Source organism: Meleagris gallopavo, chromosome 15 (assembly GCF_905368555.1).
Source record: "Meleagris gallopavo chromosome 15, MGAL_WU_HG_1.1, whole genome shotgun sequence".
In the NCBI taxonomy this organism is placed as follows: domain Eukaryota; kingdom Metazoa; phylum Chordata; class Aves; order Galliformes; family Phasianidae; genus Meleagris; species Meleagris gallopavo.
Window position 1 is genome coordinate 9,838,949 of NC_139418.1, and position 18,621 is coordinate 9,857,569.

Consider the following 18,621-nt stretch of genomic DNA (forward strand, 5'->3'; position numbering starts at 1 on the left):
TAACGTGATGTTTTCACAGATTCTTGATGGACATGCCCAGCCCTTGCCAGGAGCTTAATTTTCTTCCTTCAGGTTCTTCTGGTCCCTGTATCATTCCCAATGGCTGTACACAAGAAGTTGTCAATCACAAGCAGGAAAAGCTGATTTATGTTCTAAGCAACAACAGTGAGAGTTAATCACTGCCCTTAACACCGATTTTTGAGTTAATAATGTATTTTTAACATACACAACCTCAACAATAATTGAAATAACATCACTTCTTTTCCTTAGGCTTAAGTAGCTTTTCACCCACCTTCAGAGCTGACAGCTCTTGGGTGAGATACGGGTTTGTTCAGTTAACGTGAGGACATTTTGAAAGCGAAACCTTTCCATGTGGCTCTGCTCAACTCCACTGCTGGACCAGGAAGCACCGAGGTCTAAAGAAGCTGCTCCACTCGCAGGAGGCAAGGCTACAAACGGCAGGCACAACAGAAGCATTTTGCCCTGGGGTCACGAACTGCTGTAACAATATCGCACTGAGCCACTGCCACAAGTTTCACCAAGGCTTTGGAGGAAACTCTAACACCATCATTCTCTCAACACGAAATGTTACAAAAGCCCCAAGGTCCGGGAGCTGCCCCTCCCTTCAGAAGTCACCAGCGAGCAAACAGAAAGCAGAGGGGCACAGGGACTCTCAAAGCCCACCCTGTGCCAATGGCTGCTCCCCTCCCGCAGCAGCAGGATGCACCAGGTTCACCACATCTCGTACCGCCCAGAACCAAAACGCTGAGTGAAGTCTGTGCTCCTCTGGCAACAGCCCTATGCTAAAGGCTTGACCAAGGGTTGACTATTCATGACTGTGAAAAGCTTATTAACCAGGACATGGCTTAGTGAAGTCTCTCTTACCCAAACTTGAACTTTTTATTTGAACTTTGAAAATAGAAGTGACAGAGGTTTTTGACATTTTGTTCCACAAAACCACACCTTTGAGACTGTCCAAAACACACCCCTGGTCTTGCTGTTTGCAGAGACCCGCATGGTCCCATAACGACTGCAAAGGCATCGATCACACACATTCCACACCGCGCTGCTTACCAAGAAACCACATCATTTTTGGTAACATCACATGAACAAACGGAACCTAATCAGAAATAGTAGATTAGAGAACAAGTACAAGCGAAACAAAAAGAGCCATCGCTGCCAAATGCTGGGATAAATGCTCCCAGGAGCCAGTGCTCAGCCCACAGGGACACGCACGGCTGTCACCTGGCCCTGCAGCGCAGCAGCCATCAGCACACCACAAATGGGGCACGCTGTGCTATCACAGCCCGACAGCCAAAGGCAGTCAGGAACTCAAAATGTACGGTCAAGCTGTGATGGAGCCTAAGACAGTGCCCAAACCATGGAAACATCCACGCTCCTCTGGATGCCCACCATGGCTGAATCCCTTTGCGAATATGTTTAGCCCTGCACAAAGCATGGAGGCACTTTTAAACGACAGAAGGAATCACTCCAAACCCAGGGCCCCGGCAGGTTTCACAGCCTTGTGAGGTCCAGCTCTGCACCTTCTAGGAAACATCATCCCAGCAGCACAAGCCTCAGCAGCGAGGGTTCTGGGAAAGAGCACAGGCACAGAACAGAGCCTTCAGAATCGCCTACAGAACGGCAAGGGTTCCTTTACCTCCGGCCTGCCAAAAAACGGAGCCACAGTAACCCACACACAGCAGGACAGACACTTTGTAACAGCAGCACAACGCCGTGGCTACAGAATGCAATAGAACCCTTCAGCGTATTAGGGATTAATCCCAGGCTTAAAGAGATCACTTCGCTGGCCACTCGTTTTTTAAGCACCCTGAGCACGCTACACACCGTACGGCTCTGGTGAACCAAAGCCCAGCAGCCCCACACCCCGTGTGCATGGGCTCCTGCACGGCACAAGGCTGCACACCGTGCAGCACACGAGCAATACCTCAGTTTCAAGCACTATATACCACGGACTAAGCAAATCCAACATACTTTGTGGGCAGCAATTAAAAAACAACGAGCTGGCAAAGCGAAAGGTAATTAGGTACAACACTTACGTTTGTAAAAAAGCAAAACTTCAACATGAGAACGACAGCAGGAGCAAACCCGCCTCTCCAACACTGCAGCACTGGAGCTCTGGCAGCAGGGCACAGTCCAGGGACAGCCTTGGGCCCCAGCGCCCACCCGACTGCAAAACACCGCGGCGGCGGGACAACCTGCAAGGCCAGGAAACTGCTGAAGGCAGGCTCGCATCGAGCTGATAACAGAAAAATGTACAAAGCGTCCATCCATTGCGGTGTAAATGGCCACGATCCAACAGTACCACGGAGGAGCCATCAGCTGCCCCCAGTCGCCCCATTGTCACTTCGGGAGCAGAACAATGGCCCAACAACGCCTGCTGTCATTTGTCTCAAAACCGGGCGCTTGGCTTTGAGTTTCAGCAAACCTTCACCGAGATTAAGGCGGCTGTTAAGATAACTTCGGAATATGCGCATCCCTCTTAACACCTGAATGCTACCCGGGCCGGGCGTGCCAAGAGCTATTAACAGCCCCATGCAACACAATGCCCGCCTGCCCACCCGGGATGCGTCCCACAAAGACCGAGCCAAGTGCCGTCCCTTCTGCGGGAAGCACCTCTTGGCACTTGGGAAATCGGCCTTTTCAGAGTTCCCAACGACCCAGCGAATCCTGAAAGCTTGCAGCAGTGCGACAGGCTGCTGTTTGCACGCTGTCCTGCTGGCAAAGCTGAAGGGGCTGTCGGTTTGGGAATAGCGGTTCTGACCAAGACCTGCTGCAAAGCGAAGGAGAGCGTGGGTAAATGGGGTTATCAGAGCGACTCCGCTACAACAGGCTGCCCTAAAAATAGCGGTGTGGAGCTCCTGGGTTTTGTTTCGTTGTTAGGTTTGTTTGGGTGGTTCTGGTAGGTTGTAGCAGGCTCTCAGAGAAAGATGGCTCGAGTCACCCAAAACCAAAGGGGACAGGAATTAAATGCCTGAATGAATAGAGCATCTGAGGACAAGCCTGGCTATTCCTATAGCTACTGTGTCACATTCGAAATAAAAAATGTGAGCTCTATCTCAGTGGTAACCTGGCACAGGCAAAAAGCTCTCCCACCCCACAAACAGCAGTGCTCAAATGAATGACCTCTCTGACAACCTGCTCTCATCAGAGGGAAGATGAAGAAGAAGGATCTCAAGTTGCCAACAACAACAAAAAAGTTTTAGCAGTTCTGTGAGGTTAATGGTACACCAGGGCGTGCAGGACGGCAGCTTGACTGAAAGTCAGCCCTTCATTCCAGGGCCGAATAACAGGCTCCATCACAGTCATTCTCGCCATTCAGGCTGCAGCACCACAGTGCACGCAGCAAAGCCACCGATAGTAGAAGCAAAACGTTGTGAAAGTACCTCTGCTCGCTTCTGTTTACAACGTGAGACCCTCCCACAACCGCATCACCGAGCACATGTCTGAGAGATCCCCGCTCCACTCAACAAAGCTACGCACCGACCTCAGCCTGACAGCAGCCTCTGCCTCAGAACACCGGGTCTGAGCTTTGCACACAGCACCGCTGCTCCCAAAGGCACACGCTGTGGGGTCATGCCCTGCAGTGCCCCAAACCAACTCCCGCAGCAAAAACACAGCAGGTCCCCCAACGAACGAGGGTGAGAGCATCCCCACAAACACTGCAGTAGCATTTGTCTGGCAGCAGCGGCCACGCTGAAATGAGAAAGAGCGAAACGGTTGCAGGATCAGTGCTGTCACACGGCTTACATTCCACACCTGGCATCAAATCATACCTCAAACCTGGAGTGAAGCAAGCTGAAATCAACAAAATCGCATTTAAAAACAAAGCACTCGAGGAAAGCACCGAAGATCTCTAAGAACTGCTGCATAACGGATGTATGTGCCTATAAATAACTCCGGGAGCTCAGCTGAGGAATGCTGAAACCCATCCCAAAGTTTTACTCGTGTTCAAAAATGAGCTCTGTATACGTCATGTGCACACAACTGCTGTCAGAACTCGGAGCTGCAGCACTTCTGATCGTTCCGCACGTCTGGCAAGAACCCAATGGAATGCGAGCAACATTTAGAAAGAGATTAAAAAAATAATAACGGGGGATGCCCGGGTGTGGTGGGGAAACGTGGGGGGACAGCCCTGCAGCTTGGGACCTCACACCCAAACAAAGCTCTGACAATCCAGCTGCTAAGAGATGAGAGAGGTCCCTTCCTGACCCATCACCTGCCCGAAAACACGCTGAGAGCGGAGTGGGGGAAGAAAAAAAAAAAAAAGGAAAAAAATCCCAGCAAACTAATTATGCAGCAGTGACGGCAACGATGCCTACGTTAAGAAAAAATAATAATAAAACAATTGCTGTGAGAGCTCCGTGCGATAAAGGCACGGCCCGCCCGGCGGTGACAGCTGCGTTCGCACCGCGCACGTGAAGGCGGACGGACGGACGGGGCCGCGGCCCGGCACAGCGGCTCCCAACGGCGGCAGCGCTGGTGTCAAATCTGTCCCTCGGCAAGATGGCTGCCAGCAGGCCGCCGCGATGTCAGCTGCCAGCCGCGGCCCGGCCGGGCCCGCAAGATGGAGCCGCGCCGCTCCCCCCGCCCGGTGCGGCCGGCCGTCCCCCCGCTCTCCCCGCCCCGGCGCCGCTTACGAGCTGCAACGCGGCGCTGCCGGAGGGCTCCGCGCTCTCCCCGGGGCCGCCGTCCGACCCGGGCAGCTCCGCCGGCTGCAGGCGGGGCGGCTCCGGGCTGCCGGCCCCGCGGCTCTGCTCGGGCTCCTCGTCGTCGTCGTCGTCGTCGTCGTCCTCCTCCTCCTCGTCGTCGTCCTCCTCCGGTGTCTCGTTGCCCTCGTCCTCCTCCTCTTCTTCTTCCTCCTCCTCCTCTTCCTCCTCCTCCTCGTCCCCTCCGTCCCGCAGCACCAGCGGGAAGCCCAGCGCGGCGGGCTGCGGCCCGGCTCCGCCCGGCAGCTCCTGCGGCGCGGGGGCGCGGGGGGGCGGCGAGCCGGGGTCGGGCAGGGCCTCAGCGCCGTCGGCGGGGCCGCCGAGGTACTCGGCGCTGATCATGGAGGCCAGGTCCTGCAGCCGGCGCAGCGGGATGTAGCAGGAGGACGGGTCCTGCCCGAAGCCGGGCTTGGCGGCCGCCAGCTGCATGGCGGGCGGCTCGGGGCCGCGGGGCTCGCCGAACGGACCGCCCTTGCGCTCGGCGGCCGGCAGCGAGGTGCCGAACGGGACGAGGCAGCTGCGGCGGCTCACTTCGCAGGCCTGCTCCATGCCGGGCGGCGGGCATCCACCTGCGGGCGACAGCACAATGGGGTCAGCCCGGCCGCCCGCGACAAAATGGCAGCCGCGCCCCGGGGCCCGCTCCGCTCCGCGGCCCCGCGCGGGCGAGAGGGAGGGAGGGCGAGAGGGAGGGAGGAATGGAGGCGGCCGCCGCGCCGCTAGGCCCGGGCCGCGGCCCCTCCAACCGGCCTCGCTCCGCTCCTCGGCTCCGCTCGCGCGGCCCGCTCGGCGAGAGGCGGCGCCCGCCGGGCAGCGCTCACCTGCGGCCGCCGCGGCCGGCTCGCCGCCGCCTGCCCCCGCTGCGGCCCGAGAAGGAGACGCGCCGACCCGGCCCGGCCAGGCCCCGCCAGCGCTCCTCCGCCGCCTCCCTCCTCCCTCCCCCGCATGCGCGCGCCCGACGCCGCCGCCATCCCGCCGGGCGCGCGCTCCCCGCGCCTGCGCGCGCGCCCCCCGCGCCCGCTCTTGGGGTTCGGCGGCGGCCAATCAGCGCGCGCTCGCGCGCCCCCCCCAGCTTTCCCCCCCCTCCCCTCCCCCACACACACCCCGCGGCGGGCGCCCCCCCTTCCCCCCCACCACCACGGAGCCGGGCCGCTCAGTGCTGCCTCCCCCCGGCGCGGCCCGGCCCGGCCCCGCTCCCACCTGCGGCCCGGCCCGGGCCGGCCCGACCCGCGCACATGGCGGCCCGCGGGCCCCGCATCCTCAGCGGCGGCCCCGGCCCCGCGGGCACGGCTCGTGCCGCGCCTCACCTGCGGGCCCCACCGCCCCCAGCCGCCGCGCGGGGCCTACGGGCGGGTGTCGGGCCCGCGGGCGCCAACAAAATGGAGGCGTTCGGACCCCGCGGGCACCGAGCCCGGCCCGGCGCGCTGTCCCGGCCATTGTCCACCGCCCGCTCCGCTCCATTCCCCGGTTCCCCGCCGCTCGCCCGCGCACCGCCGGGCACGGCCTCGCCCGCGGGGAAGCGGCGGCCGCGTCCTCGTCGGGCCCCGCCGCGCCGCGCTCCCACCCGCCCCGCCGCCGGCCCCGGGCCGCCCCTCCCCGCACACCGGCGGCGTCCCCCGGGCGGTGGTGGCGGCGGCTCCGTCGCTCCCTCCAGCTGAGGCCGGGGGCTCCGCCACGAGCCGCGCGGGTCCGGGAGCCGCGCCGCGCCACGACACTGCACGGCACGGCGCGGGGCGGGGGGCAGCGGCCGGGGGCAGCGCGGGGCTGTGGCACACACCGGGGCGGCGCTGCCCGGACCGCGTGCCGCCGCCGCCTCGGGGCTCGGCGCGGTGCTGCGCTGCCCCCCCCGCCCCCGCCGCTGCCCTTTGTTTCCCGGCCGGGCAGGGGCTGCGGGGCCGCTCGGCGCTGCGCTTCCTTCCCGAGGCCGCGGGGCTCCGCTACGGCCGGGCGTCCCGAGCGCCGACAGTGACCGCAGGTGGGCACGGCGGGAGGGCGGCAGGACGCAGCCCGGCCCCGCGTCGGGCGCCGCCCCGCGCCCCGCTGCCCGGCGGCACCGCCCTGCGACCCGACGGGACCACCTCGGCCGGCCGGAGATGCCCCGCCGCCGTCTCCGCGTCGATGTGCCATCGCCGTGACGCGGCCCGCGTGGGGCGCGGTGCCCCATAGGAACGCGGCTCCGCGCCCTTGCCACTCGAGGCCCCGGGAGCGCCTTTCCCTCCTTCCTCCCGCAGCCACGTGCCCCGCGCCGCGCCGTCACACTCCCAAAATAAAGGCAGTGGTTTTATTTAGTGCCCCCCGGGGGCGGGCAGGGCTCCGCGTGGCGGCACAGAGCGGCTCCGCGCCTCGCAGCCCTCCTGGGGTTCAGCGGTGCCAGGATGGGCCCCGCACGGGGATGAGCTCCCAGCTCGTTCGCCCTTGTTGTGCTGGGGGGCGGGAGGGGGGACGGGTGCTGCGGGAAGGGCCTGGTGCCGGGGACAGAGCACGTGGGCACCCCCAGCGCGGTCTAAGCCCCTGAGCCCCGTCCCGGTGCCCCCACACGGCACCATTCCCGATCCAACCCGCGCTTGCGGGGCTGCCATCGTCCCTGCAGACGCTCTTCCGGCCGCCGCGCTCCCGCTCAGAGCACAGCACAGAGCCATGGCCGCCTTTGTGTGCGCACTGCGGGGTCTCTGCCCGAGCCCTTCCCCGCGGGACTCTCCCTGCTGCGCCCGCTCGCCTTCCCGGCGGCCCTTGGGCTCTACCGCACACACAGAACGCCGTGGGGTGGGCTGAGGGCCGGGGGGAGCGCAGCCCCGGAGCGGAGCACAAAGGGTTCTGGGAATGCGGGGTTGGCGAGCACGGGCGAAAGGGTTAAAGCTGGCGGGCAGGGGGAGGGCTGGCCGGGCCGGGAGGAAGGAAGGAGAGGAGGAGAGGAGCGGGGAGCATCCTGCCCGCAGGGCCGGCGGGGGGCCCCTTCCCCGGGGAGCGCGCGGCTCGCAGGCCGCGGGCCGTGGGGATGGGCTCTGCTTTGTGCCGGTGGCACCGTGCCCGCGGCCGCGCCATCTGCCGCGGAATCCCGCGGGGGTCCCCTCGCTGGGCACGGTGCCACCTTCTGCCCTACCCGCAGCCCCCGAACGTCGGTCCCGGGACACGCGGGGGCACGGGGAGCTGGGGAGCCAGAGCCCCGGAGCCGGTCACTGGGCGCCAGCACGGCGTGGGGGGACGGGACCGCTGCAAAGGGCGCGGGGCTACGGCACAGTGCTGGAGGAACGGGCTCGCCGTTCCGCTCGCTGCCTGCGGAGCTGGCAGCCCTGCGCCCGGGGCCAGCGGTGGCCGCGATGCCCCATGCCGGCTTCGTTCCGTTTTTCCCCGCAGATACGTCCCGGGAGCCGGGAAGGAGCGGGACAGCGCTCGACCGTTCCGCTGCCGCTCTGCACGGAGCTGCCGCCGCCGGCCGGGAGATGGGGCTCGCGGCCCGCCCTGCCCGCACAGCCCCGCAGTGCTGCGGCCCCGGGGCTGCCCGCAGGGTGCGGGTGTGTGCGGTGTGCGCCGTGCGGGGGGAGCGTGTTTCTGTGCAGGGGGGCCTCGCGTGCTCCAATGGTGTGAGTACACCGGAACCTGGGCGCGGTACTGCGAGCGTGCATGCATGTGCGTCCACGGGAGGGTGCGAGCGTTGGGTTTTTTGTACGGCGTAGCAGTGCGGCCCTGGGGGTTTGGTTGCAGGCAGATGTCCGGAATGCGGATGTCTCGCTTTCCTCAGCCTTGCGCCCGGGAAGCAGCGTGGGATACCATCACGCGTCGGACTCGTGGTGCCCTTTCCCTGCCCTCCCTTCGTTGCCTGGGGCCGGCTGTGCTCACGGAGCGGTGTGAGCAGAGGGCAGGAGCCCGGCGCCTCGCAGCCCCCAGCCGCACCCAGCAACCACCCAGCCCCGGGGCAGAGGTGTTCTGCATCCCACAAAAGCCAGATGCTGCCGGGAGATAAGATCCCAGCTTCTTTGTTTTGGGGAGAAAAGCCAAGAGCACCCTCCCTCCCGATAACAGAGGGTCGTTAAGCGGAGGCATCTCCGGCAATGAGCTGGCATCAGGAAGCGGCTCGGTGCCCCCATCACTAAGCATCACCCCCAGGACTCAGGGCTCTCCGTGAGCAGCGGAGCAGGAAAGGTCCCACGTCCCGCGTGAATCAGCCCCGGCCCCGCAGCGCGGCACCTTCCGGGGCCCGGTGCCAGGGCCCGGAGCTGGGGGAGGGCGTGTGGGAACGATGCCTCAGGAAACCAGCGGGATTTACTGGGCTACACGCTAAATCCCCCTCACAAAAGGGGCCTGTTCGTGGGGACAGGATGCCGGTGGCTCAGCCACACTTGTTTGGCCAGCAGAGCCTGGCGGATTAAGGACAATTGGTTCAGCCCTGACAGAAAATACCAGGAATGTTCAACAATAAAACCATCCTCCAGTTGGTGTGAGGCTGCGGGACGCCCCGGCGGCCTCCCCTGCCCCATGTCCCATAGCCCGGTCCAGCCCGGTGCTTCCCAGCCCCGGGATGGAGGGGATGCACGGGTGTGCAGGGCAGCAGCAGATCCTGAGCAGTGGATGGGGCACAGCGATGGGCACTGCTGGGATCCCAGGAGTGGTGCTGGGGGCACCCATGTGCTGGATTGTAAGGATGAGCCCCCAGTCTGTGAGCACACAGATCAGGGGACGTGGCACAGTCCCATCCCCAGGCACAGCCCAGGGATGGCTCTTCTGTGGCTCAGGGGGCCAGGACTGGACAGCCCCCCCTGCCTGGGCAGTTTGCCCTCCGGCATGTGAATGCCCCATTCAGGGCTGTGCTAAATGCATTGGTTCTGGCACATTAGTGGACAGCTGGGATCCTTCCTCGGGGCAGGGAGACTGTAGGGCCGGGGCAGGTTTCACACCTGCTGGTGGTCTGGGAGCCCTGGGGGGAGGTATGTCCAGGGAAGAGGGGGAGCAGGGCCCCATGGCCACGAGCTGGGAGAGGGGAAGCAGGGCTGGGCTCCCTGTGAAGTGGGGAGGGGGCTCTGGAACAGCTCCAAAAATACATGCAATGCAGCCAAAGGTGGCTGCACCCCAGTGCCAGCACAATACAAGTGTGTAGGTGAGACCAAGGGGCCTCATTCCACCTGCCCTCTGGTTGGGGCACATTGCTCCCCAGAGCCAGCTCCCATATGTGCTGGGGGCTGCTCCCCTTCACTGGAGCTGCCCCTGCAGCTGGAAGCTGGAGAAGGAAACAAGATCCCAGGGCTAACGGCCCAGCAAAACCCAGCCCTCGCTGGAATGGAGGAGCCAAGGTGAAACCCTAGATCCAAGGAGACAGCTGCAGCCCCTGCCTGTCCACGTTCCCTGCAGAGCTGAGCTGGGTGCAGCAGGGCAAGGTGGGCACCAGGAGCAAGGCCTGCAGTTCCCAAACCCCACTCCCAGGGGTACCAGAGTTAGGAGAAGGCAATGCCCATAACTCACTTTTATCGGGTGTCCCGGGGCAGGTCTAGGTGGGGAGGGGGGGACCCCACTGTGCGAGGCCCAGGGCTCTTTCCCAGCCTGGGAGCCAGCAGCAGTTGGTGGATCAGTTTCAGGGCAATGCTGGTAGCGGAGTTCACGGTGGCTTAGCGCAACAGCAGCTAATGGGGAACAGATGCAACAGTGCTTTGTGCTCGAGTGGGGCTGGAGGCACAGGACCCCACTTCCTGCACCTGTGGCACTGCCCCCCCGGGCAGCACTGCCTTCCTCCCTCACCCCTGGGAGCAGCCCAGAAACCGCACCAAGATCTATTAAAAAAAAAAAATAGTAATAATTTATCAGCTCGATATTTCATGTACATAAATATTCATCTCTATGGCTATGTACAGAGGCAGGCAGCGAGGCTCCGCCCAGGAGCCACTTCCATTGAAGCACTGGACAACAGCCGACTCTCCAGGCGATGCCAGGGGGGCCCCAGGGTGATACCCACCTCTGGGAGGCAGGGGCTGACGCTGCCAGGCTGCAGGCTCAAAGCAGAACCGTTGAGGAGGAGCTCAGTCCCCAACAAGCAGAGCCCCAGAGAAGTGGGGAACAGCCCCGTGTGGATACCTGCTGGCATCGCCTGGCCATGCCACCCCTAAGTCCTGCCACTGGGGCAGGCAAAGAGGCAGGGAGCGAGCGGCAACGGGTCGTGGGTGAAGACAGAATCGTCGGAGGAGCAGGTGCTCGTGGTGTCCTCACAGGAGGGAGAGTACTGCTCGAAGGGCATGGAGAGGTCCAGGTACTGAAGAGGACACAGCGCTGTCACTGCCTGCCCTGCGCCCCTGCAGGGGCCGTCCCCTCCTCCCCTCACCTCCTCCGAGATGGCCGCCAGGATCTTGTCCAGCCCCTCCACCAGCTGCTTGAAGGTGGGCCGCTGTGAGGGGACCGCGTGCCAGCACTCCCGCATCAGCATGTACCTGGGATGAGGGCACGTTATGGGGTGCTACTGCCCCCCACTCACCCACTCCCCAGCGCCAGTACTCACAGCTCGTGGGTGCAGTTGGATGGGCAGTCCATACGGTGCCCCTCCTTCAGCAGCTTGAAGAGCTCCTCCACGGGGATGCCGGGGTACGGGGAGCCACCCAGAGTGAAGATCTCCCACATCAGGATCCCAAAGGACCATCTGCAACGTACATGGCACAGGACTGTGTGACTGTCCCAGCCCCCTCCCACAGCAGGCAGGGCCCTGTTTCCCCCACCCTGCTGTGCCCTGAGAGCGGGGATGAGATCTTTGCTTTGGCACTGGCCAGAGCTTCACCCCATGGAGCACCCCTGCCCTACAGCTGAGGACCCTACAGTGCTACCTCACCCTGAACACATGGCAGCCCTTGGGCCCCAGCACTCACACATCACTCTGGTGGGTGTAGACACGGTCGAACAGGGCCTCAGGTGCCATCCACTTGACAGGCAAGCGGCCCTGCAGGAACAAACCTCAGCTCAGCCTGGCTTATGGATTTCCACCCATACCCTGCCCTGCACCTGGCCCCACACTCACATTGCTGGTTTTCTTGTAGTAATCAATGTCATGGACATCCCTGGCCAAGCCAAAATCAGCAATTTTCATCACATTTTCTGCTGTGACCAGGACGTTGCGCGCAGCCAGGTCTCGGTGGATGCACTGCCAGGGGGAACACATCACCCCAGGTGTGAGATGGCAGCTCCCACCCTAGGCCCCCCGGCACCACTACCCCCAGGAGATGCCCAGCCTTCATGCCCCACATTGTGGCACATACACCGCCATCACACCACCATCCCTACCCGCCTGGACTCCAGGTACTCCATGCCACGGGCCACCTGGTAGACGCAGGACACCAAGTCCTTGAAGCAGAGCTGCTCCTCATGCAGCTCCGTGATGTCAAAGGTGTAATCAGGCATGGGGGGCCGCCGAGCCCGCAGGTACTCGCGCAGGTTGCCCTTGGCAGCAAACTCCACTATCACATAGAGGGGCCCTGGGGAGGACACACAACGCTCAGCCTTGCCCCATCCACCCCAGCAGCCCCCTGGCCCCGAGCCCCTCACCATCCTGCGTGCACACTCCCAGCAGGTTGATGATGTTCTTGTGCTTGTCCATCAGCTTCATCATCTCCATCTCAGAGATGAGGTCAGCCAGGTCCTTGTCGGTGGCGTTGTCTGGGGACAGAGGGTTGTGTCACCGCGTGCCGGGGTGACACCAGTGCAGCAGCTGTGCCCAGATGCCTCAGCAAAACCGTTACCTTTGAGCATTTTGACAGCCACGGTGACGGCTCGGTCCGGCCACTGCCTGTCGATGCCGTACGCCTCCGCCCGCACCACCTGCCCAAAGCAGCCCTCACCCAGGGGCTTCCCCAGCACCAGCCTGCCAGGGGAGGCAGAGCCATGAGCACACCGAGGGGCGGACCCCGCTCTGAACCCATGAGCAGCGGCACTGCTGACCCCAGCCCTCCCCAGCTCCTTACTTTTCTCGGGGAAATTCCCACTTGGAATCCAGGGGCAGGTCCAGCTCGACGACGCCCGCCAGCATGGGGGCACAGCTGGAGGAAAGGCGGGTGACACGCATCAGCGATGTGCTGGACTTCCCTGATGAGCTGGAGTCCAGGGAGAACTGCAGGGACAGCACAGCGGCCTTCAGACACCTGGGACTTATGCTGAGACCCGGTGCTGTTGGGAGCAACTGGGTGAGGGCAGCCCTACAGACAAGGTGACAGAGACAGGTGGCAGCAGCAGGGACAGTTGTCATCAAGGTGCCCCCAGCTCAGCCCTCACCTGTCGGATGAGTGGGAATTTGGAGAGCTTGTGCACAGCCATGGGCTCCAGGGGCTGCTTGCTCGACAGCGTCTGCATGCGGCACAGCACCACAATGATGAGGGCCATGGCCACAGCCAGCGAGCCCGACGTGTAGATGATGATATCGGTGTACTTGGCCTCAGGGGCCTCTGCTTCATGCACCAGCTCTTCTTCTAGAGGGAGAGCACATGTTAGTCCACACCACAGTCCCTGTGCTGCTTCTAACCCTAACCCTAGCCCTAATCCCAGCCCTACCTGGGAGCACAGTGAGCCATGCCGACTGGTAAGAGAGGCCGATGGAGTTCCCTGCCAGGCAGGTGTACTCGCCTGCATCCTCCATGGTGACATTACGCAGGTACAGCACCTCCACCTCGGAGCTGTTGATATCTGCCGTCTGTGGGCAGAGCGAGGGACCGTGAGCCTTCCCGTGTGTGGACAAGCTCTGTGTGCCCCTGTCACCCCCCGGATGCTACCTTGAGCACTTGCACGTAGGGCACCCCGTCAGGGCCGTAGTTGCTGCCGTTCACCTCAATGTGCTTCAGCCACTGGATGTGGGGCTGGGCGTCGCTGTACACCTTGCAGAAGAACTCCACGTCGCTGCCCACCAGGGCAGTGGTGTTGGCAGGCAGCCCCGCCTGCAGGATGGGCCGGTGCGGAGACCTCTCTGCACACAAGGTATAGGGGCAGCGTCACCACAGTACCCAGAGGTGTCCCAACCCCACCTCCCTCAGGAGCTGGGACACTAGGGCTGCTCAAGTAGAGTAAATGAGGACGGGCTCCTCCACCTTCATCCCCTGCAGCCCATCTCCTCTCCCCAGCACAGTGGCAGCAGGGACCCCTCCCGGCACCACCTGCAGACCCTCACCCAGCACGTCCAGCAGGTAGCTGTAGCGGATGCTGCCAAACCTGTTCTCCACCAGACAGGTATAGTTGCCACGGTCAGAGGGCACCACACTCTCCATCACCAGGCTCCAGTGCTGGTGCCGGAGCTGCAATGGGCAGCAACAGGTTCAGGGGGTTGCAGCTGAGCCAGACACCAGGAGGGGATGATGACACAGGGGGACCCTTACCCGTATGCCCCCGATGCGGTGCTCCCCCCGGAACTCGCGCCCGTTCTTGAACCAGCGGATGCTGGGGCTGGGGCTGCCCGAGGCTGGGCAGCGGAATTTGACCGTGTTCCCCGCAGGGACAGCATAAAGCTTCTTGTCCATGCGGTGTGGGTGAGTCCAGTATGGTGCTGGGGAGAAATAGCAGGCATTGCGGGATGTGGCTCACGGCTCTGGGTGGGGGCTGCCCCCAGTTGCTCCCCCCATGGCAGCACTTACCTCTGTGCACATAGATGGGCTCCTCGCTGCGGTCTCCGTGAGGACCATCCCCATTGCTGTCTTCATCATCATCACCCGATGCCAGCGAGTCTGCAAGAGAAAGTGAGTCACGAGGCATGCCCCTGTCTGCAGGATGGGGAAATCGGGTGGTGCTCCCCTCAGCGCTGCTCTGGACCCTCACCCACTACAGAGATGGTGAGGTTGCGCAGGACTTCCCCGGAGCCCCGCGCCCGACACACGTAGAGCCCCGAGTCCTCGTAGGCGACCTCGGTGATCTCCAGTACGCCCTGCTGGAGGCGGACGCGGGGCCCGGGGAGCAGCAGCCGCGATTCCTTGTACCAGACTACGCTGGCTCCGCTCTGGTTAGCATCGCAGTACAGCTTCAGCGCATTGCCCGGGTCCAACAGGAGGTGTTCCTCCTCCGACTCCAGCAGCGGGCTCTCAAACAGCTCTGCAGCCCGGGAGAGATGCGCTGAGCACCGCGCACATCGCGCCCCGACAGCAGGGTCCCACCACGCTTCTTTCCGGTGTGCACAGCACACACACAACGGCACAGTGCCTGGCCGCCCCGTCCGGCCAGAGACGCGTGCAAGGGCTGGACTCTGCCCCCGGGCACTGGAACAAGGCTTCCCCCGCTGCCGCCTGGCACTGCCGTGTTCCCGGCCAAGGCCACCCATGCCACAGTCCTTCCAGAGGGGTCTGTGGCACAGGGTGCCCGAGTCCATCCTGCCGCACTGGGATAGGAAAGGACTGGGAGCGCTTAGCATCAACACCTCCCCACACCCCCCCGCCCCGCGGGCCTGGCCCACGCTGGGTAAGCAGTTCCAAAGCAAATATTCTGCTCCGTTCCAAACCCTGAGCCGCTCGGAGTAAAACCACCGCCGGAACAAACCAAAGCAGCGGCGGTTCAGCGACCGTACGGCTGCGCCGGGACCCGAAGCTCCTGCCCCGTCCGCGTGCCCCACGCGCTGCCGCCGCGCCCCGAATCCCGCAGCTGTCAGCACCGCGTGCGCACCACCGCACCACCACGGCCCAACCGCCCCGCACCGGCACCGCCCGCCGCACCGAGCCCAGCCCGCAGCCGGGCTGCCGACGCGCGAAGGCTGCGAGAAGCGGGGTCGGGAAAAGCCAGCAACGGAGCCGCCCTCAGCCCCCCCCCGTCCCACCCGTACCTGGCTCCATCTCCCCGCGGTGGGAAGAGGCCGGGCCGGCCGCCAGCAGCAGTCCCGCCAGGACGAGCCAGAGCGGCAGCATCTTCCGGGCCTCCCGCGGGAAGCTGCACGGCGGCGAGGAGCTGCGCTGCCCCGCGGCCGTCGGGCAGAGCCGGCTCTGCGCGGAGCCCCGACGGCGCGGCTCCTCCAGCCCCGCACCGGCCGCGGCGGGGAGGGCCCGGGCAAAGTCCTGCGGAGCCGGGCGGGCTCCGCTCAGCGCCGCGGCCCCATGGCGGCCCCGACTCTCACCCCGCCGCGCTGTGCCGAGGGCGCGGGCACTTTGTAGGGCGGTGCTCGGGTTACGCGGCGCCGCGGGCGGCCTCGCCGGGGGCGGCCCCGGCCCCGCCCGCTGCCCGCTGCCCACCCCCCGTCCCCCGTCCCCCGCCCCCGGGTCCCGGCCGTGCCGCGGCGCCGCCCACAGCCCGCAGCCCGCAGCCCTCGCCGCGCGTTGCCGGGCGCCGTTCTCGTGGCGGGGCGCGCGGGCTAATTGCCGCCGCTGCAATTAGCGCGGCGTTATCGCTGCCGGGGCCATCGAGTGGCCGTGACCCCCATTAGGAGCCCATAAGGCTGCGTCGTAAAACACCGCGGGGCTGCGAGGCGGGGCCGGCCCGCCCTAATCCGCGCCATAAACACCTCTCCCCGGAGGGACCCCCGGCACCGGGAGCAGTCCCGGCCGCGTCCCGTTTCTCCGGTCCGTGCGGGAACGGAGCCGGGAGCCGAGCCCCGGAGCTCCTCCCGGAGCCGCTTTGCGACGGAGCTGCGGTGCTGCGCCATTCGGGGCTGCCGCTGTCACCCCCATCCCGCGGCGCCGCGACTTCGGGGCGCAGCAGTGCCGCATCCCGTGCACGGCCGCTCTCCTCCTGGGCTCCCGCTCCCCTCTTGGAGCCCCCACGGCCGCAGCCCCCAGCAGCTGTTCTGCACAGCGCATTCCTGCCGACGCGTGAAGCGGACGAGAACATCAATTTCACGGAGAGCAGTCGCCTCCGCAGAGCTTTGCAAAGTGCCGGAAGCGCAGAAAAATGTTCGGTTCGGCTCGATTTGAACCAAACCAAACCAAAAGAGAGGGGCACGGAGATGCCCAGCGAGGAAGAGGCAGCAGCCGGGCCCCCGGTGGTGGGAGCAGCAGATCCCCCGCGGCTGTCTGGGGAGGGATGCGCGAAGCCCTGCAGGAGTGCTGGGAGCCTGGGATGGGCATCGAGACCCCCCATATGCCTGCCTGGTTCCTGCAGTGGGGATGGAGCCAGGTGGGCACATGGGACCCGTGCCGGCAACTCGTCCCGTGCCAGGATGGGGCATGGGGGTGCGAGCTGCAGGGAGCTGCTCCCCTCCCAGCTGAGGGGCCGGGGGGCTTGGACTGCCTTGCTTGATTTATAGCAGCAACTGAAGGCAAACAAAAAGCCCTTCACGGCAGCACAGCCCACCGCCTGCTGCCCGCCTCCGGCAGCTCCGCCATAGCACCGCCACGCCAGCAGCTCAACAAGGGGGGATTGTGCCAGTGCCGGATCCCTGTGCCACAGCACAGCCCTGCCCTGGAACCTCGCTTTGCGCCACAAGGAACACGCGTTCCCATGGCCACTGAGCTGCGCAGGGTGGAGGTGCTCAGAAGTGGGCATGGGGTGGATGGGGCAGCGGGAGCTGCTCTGCCCTGTGCCCAAGGAGGGGCGATCCCCAATGTTTGCCTGTGCCCAGCCAGATCCACAGCCCCGCTCGCGTGCAGGGCCCTGCAGCAGCAGCACGCATGAGGGGCTGGGCGCAGGGGCTCCATCCTCCCACCCCTGCCCCTTCCCCCAGGCAGTAAATCATCCCCGCTCCCGTCATGAAAGGCCCATGTATGCGCTGCCGGCGCAGGGAGCCTGCCTGGTGCCAACAATATTGCTCTTGGAAGGCAGCCGGGGCTGCGGGAACACAGCCGCCCCTTGTGCCTGGCCCCAGCGCTCGCCGCCGGTCCTGCTGCGGTCGCACCTGCGGCCAGCGTGCACGGCCAGCAGCTCCTGGGGGGGGGCGGAGGCCAGGAGGCTCTTTCCTCCTGGAAGTTTCTCTTGGCATCTCCTGAACGGCTGTTGTTTGGGATGCAGGTCCCCGGCTCTCAGCACCCTGTACGCGTGGTGTCGGGATGCTGAGGCCGAGCGAGTGGGGCCACAAGAGCCACGTGAGAGTACCCACCGGCTCTCTGCAGCCCCACTGCCCTCAACACTTGGCATCACTGCCCCAGCCAAGCCTGCAGCCTGCTGGTCAGCCATGCTGGTGCCTGCTCCAGCCTTGTGGGTGCATGGCTGCTAGGCGTGGAGGAGCTGGCTGTGGGACACAGGTCCCAACCCTACAGCTTGTCCTGCAGAGTGGGCTCAAGGCAGGAGCTCAGTCCCTGCTGCCCAGGGAGCAGAATGCTGCACTCCTGCTGATCCTTATCTCCCACAGGGAGGGACCGATGGAGCAACCCGGCCAGGTTAAGGTTTAACCAGGCACCACTTGGCAAACATGAACCTGTTGTTCCCTCTGGGGAGGTGAAAACACAGGGCCTGGCAAAGGGGCTGCGGAGTGAGGGACGTGAGCCTTAACTAAGCCCTCATCAGCAGGCACTGTGCTCCTTCCAAGGCAAGCAGGGAGCATCCTGCAGCACAGCATGGGCTGCATCCTACAGCTCCTCTGGGGGCAGCCATGCCATGCTCGGGAAAAGTCTGTATGGGTGCTGCCACCCAGGATGCTGCACACCCCATGTGCTGAGCAAGCCGTGCTGCAGGACTCAAAGCCAGGATACCCCAGGAGCCACCCCTGCGTTCCCAAACCCTAATGGCAAGCAGGCACCCAGCCCCACATCTGCACCCGATTTACTTGATGGAGACAGCAGGACCACGATGGAGGGCAGTGGTTAGGGCTGCAGATGGGGCTGCGCTCCTCCCCAGCTGAGGGGGTCCCAGCGCCGTGCCGGGGCTCAGCTGGGCAAGCTCTGCAGAGCTGGCTATGAAAGAGCAGGGGATGGCAGCACCTCTATGGGGATGTGGCCGTGGTGGCTCCACGCCCTGTGCTTGCTGCCAGCATGGAAGGCGCTGGGGCTTGGCCACGGCAGCTGCAGCCCCGGCACAGCCAGGTGCTGCCCGCAGGGGC

General features: G+C 64.3%; 2 protein-coding genes across 7 annotated transcripts in view; both read right to left on the reverse strand.

The window, feature by feature from the left end:
* Positions 1–5,703, reverse strand: part of NSD1 (nuclear receptor binding SET domain protein 1) — a 57,188-nt gene extending 51,485 nt beyond the window's left edge. The window contains exons 1-2 of one of the 3 annotated variants that reach the window (XM_085236625.1): positions 5,549–5,703; positions 4,662–5,299 (exon numbers count right to left, since the gene is read on the reverse strand). In XM_085236625.1, the coding sequence (XP_085092751.1) occupies positions 4,662–5,279 (618 nt within the window). In that variant the 5' untranslated portion in view covers positions 5,280–5,299; positions 5,549–5,703. Of the gene's footprint in view, positions 1–2,060; positions 2,209–4,661; positions 5,300–5,548 lie in introns of those variants that run through there. The other 2 variants (XM_085236624.1, XM_085236626.1) reach the window with 2 other exon arrangements.
* A 4,786-nt stretch (positions 5,704–10,489) lies between these two features.
* Positions 10,490–15,834, reverse strand: FGFR4 (fibroblast growth factor receptor 4). Of its 4 annotated transcripts, XM_085236669.1 has the most exons (18): positions 15,481–15,778; positions 14,490–14,759; positions 14,309–14,398; positions 14,054–14,220; positions 13,849–13,972; positions 13,457–13,647; positions 13,239–13,377; positions 12,963–13,156; positions 12,656–12,801; positions 12,434–12,555; positions 12,240–12,350; positions 11,979–12,169; positions 11,716–11,838; positions 11,567–11,637; positions 11,206–11,343; positions 11,032–11,137; positions 10,788–10,962; positions 10,490–10,698 (listed from the first exon to the last, which is right to left on the reverse strand). In XM_085236669.1, exons 1-17 carry the CDS (start codon positions 15,560–15,562, stop codon positions 10,816–10,818), a joined length of 2,412 nt encoding a protein of 803 aa, XP_085092795.1. In that variant the 5' UTR covers positions 15,563–15,778; the 3' UTR covers positions 10,490–10,698; positions 10,788–10,815. The 4 variants fall into 4 exon arrangements, with proteins under 4 accessions (XP_085092795.1, XP_085092798.1, XP_085092796.1 ...); XM_085236672.1 differs by having other exon boundaries at positions 10,490–10,962; positions 15,481–15,834; XM_085236670.1 differs by having other exon boundaries at positions 10,490–10,962; positions 12,963–13,153.
* Positions 15,835–18,621: the final 2,787 nt, after the last annotated feature.

Coding starts and splice junctions, on each gene's coding strand:
- FGFR4 (XM_085236672.1), bottom strand. CDS start 15,562: ATGCTGCCGCTCTGGCTCGTCCTGGCGGGACTGCTGCTGGCGGCCGGC. Junction 11,839..11,978: donor AGTACCTGGAGTCCAGGCGG/GTAGGGATGGTG, acceptor TCCCCCTGGCAG/TGCATCCACCGAGACCTGGC. Junction 11,138..11,205: donor TCCAACTGCACCCACGAGCT/GTGAGTACTGGC, acceptor CCCTCATCCCAG/GTACATGCTGATGCGGGAGT.